Raw genomic sequence first — 7,437 nt, forward strand, 5'->3', positions numbered from 1 at the left:
CTTGATTAAGACCTTGCTGGTTTAGCCTAGCTTCCTCTTGAACCAACATGTTTGCCAATTCATTTGCAGTCTACTTTTCCTTAATAGTGTTGTAATGCACTTGAAAAGCAGCATATTGGGGTGGGAGCGAGTTGAGAATGAATTGGACAAGAAATTTCTCATCCACAGTTAATTTCATCTCAGTAAGCTTAGCAGCAATGCTACGCATTTCTATCACGTGCTGGTGCATTGACCTGACACCGGTATACTTCATGGTTGTCAGATCAGCCATCAACTTCCCAGCTAGAGACTTGTCCGCTGTCTTAAAGCGTTCCTTTACGATTTCCATAAAGTCCTTAGCATTTTTAGGTTCGGGAAGCGATCCTTTAATGTTTGCATCAATGTGCATTCGCATCAGCTGTATGCTCAGCCTGTCACTTCTCTCCCACTTTTTCAAGAGATCCTTATCTTCAGGGGTACTCTTATCATTCATAATTGGCTTTTCAATTAGGAGAGCAAGGTCAATATCATGCACACCCAAAGTGAACTCAACATTCTCTTTCCATTCTGAGAAGTTGGTGCCATTGGAGAATGGGATAGAAGAAGTATACGAATGCAAAGACTTAGAAGTAGAAGCTGTAAAACATGACAAAGATACACAAAGTCAAATTCACACATATACAAATTAAGAAACTCCTGTGGGTAGAATCTTAAATAAAACAACAATCATGTCATAAAGTCATAAAACATTCGCACATATATAAGCAAGCAAAGACAAACATCTGTGGACATTATGCCTTTCATGGTTACATACATAATCATAATATTTATTCAAACATGTGAATTAGAGTTACCTGTGGGTAACTTTTCATTCTAATATGTATGACTAAATAGCTAATTTCTTTATGTTTATATATACAAACACTTGAACAAACATCTCCTGTGGGTGATAGTTATTCTTATGTGATTGCACAAAACGATGTTGACTTACAATGACATGTTAATATAGCATAATACTTTAGTATCACTGTGGCGATAGTTAAAGAGAAAACAATTCAAACATTTCAATAACTTACGCATGTTATATTTATTGTCACACAACAACATTCAAATTCATGAATTACATGCTCATATCAGATCACATTTAAAATCAAACGGACACTTCAAAGTCAACAAAGAAAGTCAAACAGACACTTCAAAGTCAAACAGACACTTCAAAGTCAAACATAAGGAAGTCAAACAGACACTTCAAGTTTCCTCTTCATGTCAGACGAACATCTAATGTCCGACCTTCGAAAACATGCGTACATCATCCTATTGGGCCAAGCCCAACAAAAAATAACAACACTTTACAGTGAGCCCATACATAATTTTAGATCGAAAAAAAATGGAAAAGAAAAAGAAAAGAAATGAAACTAATTAACGTATCATTAAACCCTAGCCGCATACGTTATAAGTTTTCATACAGACATTAACAAAAAATCCTTTTTTTTTATCAGGAATCAATCACCTCATCACGGTAAGAAACGACTACATCAAATCATGTTAAACAAATCAAACACCATACATGTTTTTAATACGTTTAGTCGCATGAAATGGATTTTCAAAACAGTATAGAAAACTGTTAAGCGTACACAGAACTTTCATGTTAGGCTAGTAATAAGAAGTCATGTCAATTTTTCAGAACATGCACATGTCATCAGATCTAATAAAAATTAATGCCTATTTTTGCTTTAAAAAAAAATAGCCTCACTAAGGCTTGAACAAACAGTACAAAACCAAGATCAATGATTATTAAAAAAAAAATCCAAACAGACATGATGATAGATTTAAATCAACACAACAATTACATACAAACATCAAGGAAAATCATAGAGTCCTAAACCTAAGCTCTAGATGCCAAATATAAGTTTTATTTTATGCATAAAGGATTTTTGAACAAACATGATAATCACATCATAAGCATAGTTGTGTTAGGGAGGATACCTGATGATGCCATTTGGTTGAATCCAGGATGTCCAGCAAAAACACCACTTGAGCAGAATACAACAAGAACACCCTTAAAACAGAATACCTTGAGAAACTCTTAGTTTCTCCTTCTTGACCTTTTTTGTGTAAATGGAATAATAAAATTCATGAACCCAATTCTGATGGTAATAGAGTTCCTTTTATAGGTAGAAGGAGGACCAAGGTTCATAGGATTTAGAATTTACATTTAATCTCGACCGTCCATCAAGGAAGAGAGAATATGAAAGGACCCCAATATTTGTAACCAAATTGTATGTAGATGACATACTACTTGCGAGTAGTGATCTTGGTTTTATGCATGAAACTAAGGAATATTTTTGGTATTGTATGTAGATGACATACTACTTGCGAGAGATATTCCTTAGTTTCATGCATAAAACCAAGATCACTACTCGCAAGTAGCATGTCATCTACATACAATACCAAAATATGAACTTCCTCCCACTGATCTTGAGATATATGCATGGATCTACAACATTTTCTTCAAAACCAAATTTTTGAATGGTTTCGTTGAATTTTAGATACCACTTCCTGGAGGATTGCATAAGTCCATAAATTGATTTCTTAAGTTTGCAGACCATGTGTTTTTTTCCTTCTAAGACAAAACCTTCAGGTTGACACATGTAAATATCTTCCTCAAGCTCACCATTAAGAAAAGCTGTTTTCACATCCATTTGATGTAACTCAAGGTCATATTGAGCTACTAATGCCAGAATAATTCTGAGAGAGTCTTTCTTTGACACGGGAGAAAAAGTCTCTTTGTAATCAATGCCATCTTTCTGAGTGAAACCTTTGGCCACAAGTCTATCTTTATAACATTGAATATTTCCATTAGCATCGCGTTTGGTCTTAAAGACCCATTTACAGCCGATTGCTTTGTGTCCTTCAGGCAATTCAACGTATTCCCAGACTCCGTTATCATCCATCGATTTTTTCTCTACTTTCGTAGCATTAATCCATTTATCAGAATTACTACACTTGATAGCTTGTGAATAAGAAACTGGATCTTTCATAATCCCTAAATCAAAATCCGATTCTTGTAGATAAACCACATAATCATCAGAAATGGCCCTTTTCCGTTCTCTATGAGATCTTCTTAAGGCTGGTTCTTCTGATTGTTCTACAATATCTTCATTGGCAATAGTTTCATCATGAAGCTCCGGTACAGTTATTTGTGTTGCTCCCTCATTAATCGGTTCAACAACCGGAGGAGTCACAATATCTGTAGAAACCTGAGGTAAAGGGATTATTACTCTGATTTCTTGAACAGATTTTTCTTGCACCGGTGTACTCACACTAACTTCGCCATCCTTAATGAATTTTGCATTCCCAGTTTCAATAATTCTCATACTATGGTTAGGACAATAAATAATATACCCCTTGGATTTTTCAGGTAAACCAATAAAGTGACCGCTAACAGTTTTCATATCCAATTTCTTTTCTTTGGGATTATAAACTTTCGCTTCTGCTGAACAACCCCAAACTTGCAGGTGTTTTAAACTAGGTTTCCAGCCCTTCCACATTTCAAAAGGAGTCTTTGGAACTGCTTTGCTTGGAACTCTATTTAAAATATACACAGCATAACGAAGAGCATACATCCACAAACTTAAGGGTAAACTCGCATGACTAATCATGCTTCTAACCATTTCCATTATAGTACGATTTCGCCTTTATGCTACACCATTCTGCCAAGGTGAACCTGGCGTTGTGTATTGAGCAACAATTCCAAGCTTTTGAAGAAGTAAAGCGAAAGGTCTAGGATGTTGTCCTGTTTCGTCATACCTTCCATAATATTCTCCACCCCTATCAGATCTAATGATTTTCACCTTCTTTTCCAATTGCCTCTCAACTTCGGTAATGAATTGCTCTACAACATTCACAGCTTGAGATTTATCATGCAATAAGTAAAGATAACAGTAACGTGAAAAATCATCAATAAAAGTGATAAAATATTTTTCTCCTCCAAAAGTGTGAACGTCGAAGGGTCCACAAATATCTGTATGTATTATTTCAAGGAGTTCTGAACTTCTTGTGGCACCTTTCTTTGTGTGTTTTGTCATCTTGCCTTTAATACAATCCACGCAACTTTTATAATCGGTAAAATCAAGGTTCTGTAGAATCCCATCTTTTACCAATCGTTGAAGCTTTTCACGAGATATATGTCCCAACTTCTTATGCCACAAGAATGGGGAATTACCCTCAACATGTTCAGTTCTATCATTATGATGCATGGTTAAATAGGTTCCAGGTATTGATGATGAAGATAAATTTAACTTATAAAGACCATCAGAAAGATAACCAGAAACAATAACTTTAAAATCTTTAAACAAACTAAAACATCCATTGGCAATTTGAAATTGAAAACCTTGTCTATCTAGTTGAGAAACTGAAATTAAATTGCGAGAAATAGTTGGAACATAAAGAGTGTTTTGCAAATCAAGAAAGTATCCATGATCCAGAATCAAACGATAATTGCCTATAGCATTAACTGGGGCTTTATTGCCATTGCCCATAAAAAGGAAGTTTTCATTCTGGTTTGTGATTTGGGTTGAAAGGTATCCCTGCATCGAATTAGAAACATGAACATTAGCACCAGAATCAAACCACCATGATAAAGAAGATTCTTTAATAGTCAAATTTGTTTCAAAATAACTTACGAATCCCAAAGGATTACCTTTCTTTTCGAACCATTTTTGACGCTTAGTGCAATCTTTCTGAAAATGACCAGGTTTCTTAGAGAAACGACACTTATTGTCATCTTGTTTTGCCTTCTTCTTTTCAGGTTGACCAGAATTACTCTGTGGTGCTCCCTTATTGCCATTTGCAGGCTTACGCTTATTGTTCACTCCTCGGTTGACAAAATGCACTTGATTAAGACCTTGCTGGTTTAGCCTAGCTTCCTCTTGAACCAACATGTTTGCCAATTCATTTGCAGTCTACTTTTCCTTAATAGTGTTGTAATGCACTTGAAAAGCAGCATATTGGGGTGGGAGCGAGTTGAGAATGAATTGGACAAGAAATTTCTCATCCACAGTTAATTTCATCTCAGTAAGCTTAGCAGCAATGCTACGCATTTCTATCACGTGCTGGTGCATTGACCTGACACCGGTATACTTCATGGTTGTCAGATCAGCCATCAACTTCCCAGCTAGAGACTTGTACGCTGTCTTAAAGCGTTCCTTTACGATTTCCATAAAGTCCTTAGCATTTTTAGGTTCGGGAAGCGATCCTTTAATGTTTGCATCAATGTGCATTCGCATCAGCTGTATGCTCAGCCTGTCACTTCTCTCCCACTTTTTCAAGAGATCCTTATCTTCAGGGGTACTCTTATCATTCATAATTGGCTTTTCAATCAGGAGAGCAAGGTCAATATCCTGCACACCCAAAGTGAACTCAACATTCTCTTTCCATTCTGAGAAGTTGGTGCCATTGGAGAATGGGATAGAAGAAGTATACGAATGCAAAGACTTAGAAGTAGAAGCTGTAAAACATGAAAAAGATACACAAAGTCAAATTCACACATATACAAATTAACAAACTCATGTGGGTAGAATCTTAAATAAAACAACAATCATGTCATAAAGTCATAAAACATTCGCACATATATAAGCAAGCAAAGACAAACATCTGTGGACATTATGCCTTTCATGGTTACATACATAATCATAATATTTATTCAAACATGTGAATTAGAGTTACCTGTGGGTAACTTTTCATTCTAATATGTATGACTAAATAGCTAATTTCTTTATGTTTATATATACAAACACTTGAACAAACATCTCATGTGGGTGATAGTTATTCTTATGTGATTGCACAAAACGATGTTGACTTACAATGACATGTTAATATAGCATAATACTTTAGTATCACTGTGGCGATAGCTAAAGAGCATACAATTCATACACTTTGGTGATATAAAACATGTTATAGTTATTACCACACAAGGGCTATACATGTTCATATCAAAAAACCAAAATAAAAAAAGTCAAAAGTCAAAGTCAACATGCGAAAGTCAGCAGTCAAAGTCAATGACGAAAGTCAACATTTGAAGGTCAAAAGTCAAACAGTCAAGTCAACGATAAAAGTCAAACACTCAGTCAAAGCCAACAGTCAAAGTCAAACAGTCAGTCAAAGTACAGTCAAGTCAACGACGGAAGTCAAGCAGTCAATCAAGGTCGGACAGTCAAACAGTCAAAGTCAGACATTATGGTCAACAGTTTTCTTAATGTCAAACCAAGAAGATTTAAAAAAAAAAAAAACTTATGGGCTTGTCCAAAACAAAACCCAACATACATTTCATGTTTATGTTATAGTTAAGAAATATTAAACCAAGCTCAATAAACTTTCATAAACATCATAGTGAGCCCATACACATAAACTTTCATTTTTCATAAACGTTTCATCTTCACATACCCGTAGCCGCATACTTCGCATATTAAACAAACGTTTTGAATACTTTACGCATGAATCAAACAAAACAGACTTTTATTCATGAACTAATCACATCATCATGTTATATCACGTCAAGCAAAAAATCATACGAGATCATATCATCTTCAATCGGATGAAACAACACATCAAATCTTTCTTATATGTTATAAATCCAATAATCATAGAAATATATCAAGCTATTACAGGTGAGCCCATATTATAATTAACAGGATCTTAAAAAAATATATATATAACCGCATGATTTATTTGCTCAATTAATCAAAATTGAATATCAATTAAGTAAGACAAAATATTCATATTTATAAATGGTATATAAACATAAATATTAGTAATCAAACAGACATACTATTGATTGATATAAACACAACAATTACACACAAACATCAAGGAAAATCATGGAGTTCTAAACCAGGCTCGATGCCAAATATAAGTTTTATTTTATATATATACATAACTATATATAATGGTTAGATCTTGAACAAACATGATAATCACATCATAAGCATAATTGTGTTAAAAATTAAGAGTACCTGAGGATGCCATTGATTGAATCCAATATGTCATCCAAGAACACCCCTAGCACAGAATAGTTGTAGAACTTTTGGTTTCTCCTTCTTGACCCTTTTTGTGTAATGAAATAATAATAATTCATAAACTCTATTCTGATGGTAATAGAGTTCCTTTTATAGGTAGAAGGAGGACCAAGGTTCATAGGATTAAAATTAACATTCAATCTCATCCGTCCATCAAGGAAGAGGGAATTTGAAAGGATCCCAAAATATTCTTACATTAATATTTAGCATCAAGAATATATTTATATATGTATAAATATTCTCACATTACATATTTAGCATAATTTATAATTAACCAAGTTATTGCATGGACCAAGAGTATATTTATATGTGTATAAATATTCTTACATTCTCCCACTGGTCCATGTGATAATCTATTTAACGGTAAATCGTAGAAAAACAT

The 7,437-nt window shown here is 34.3% G+C and overlaps 1 protein-coding gene across 1 annotated transcript; it reads right to left on the reverse strand.

The window, feature by feature from the left end:
- Window positions 1–4,943: 4,943 nt before the first annotated feature.
- LOC113352433 lies at window positions 4,944–7,005 on the reverse strand. The gene is made up of 2 exons (XM_026596250.1): window positions 6,993–7,005; window positions 4,944–5,488 (listed from the first exon to the last, which is right to left on the reverse strand). Exons 1-2 carry the CDS (start codon window positions 7,003–7,005, stop codon window positions 4,944–4,946), a joined length of 558 nt encoding a protein of 185 aa, XP_026452035.1.
- Between the last annotated feature and the right edge of the window lie 432 nt (window positions 7,006–7,437).

The sequence above is a fragment of the Papaver somniferum genome, chromosome 2 (genome assembly GCF_003573695.1).
Source record: "Papaver somniferum cultivar HN1 chromosome 2, ASM357369v1, whole genome shotgun sequence".
NCBI lineage: Eukaryota > Viridiplantae > Streptophyta > Magnoliopsida > Ranunculales > Papaveraceae > Papaver > Papaver somniferum.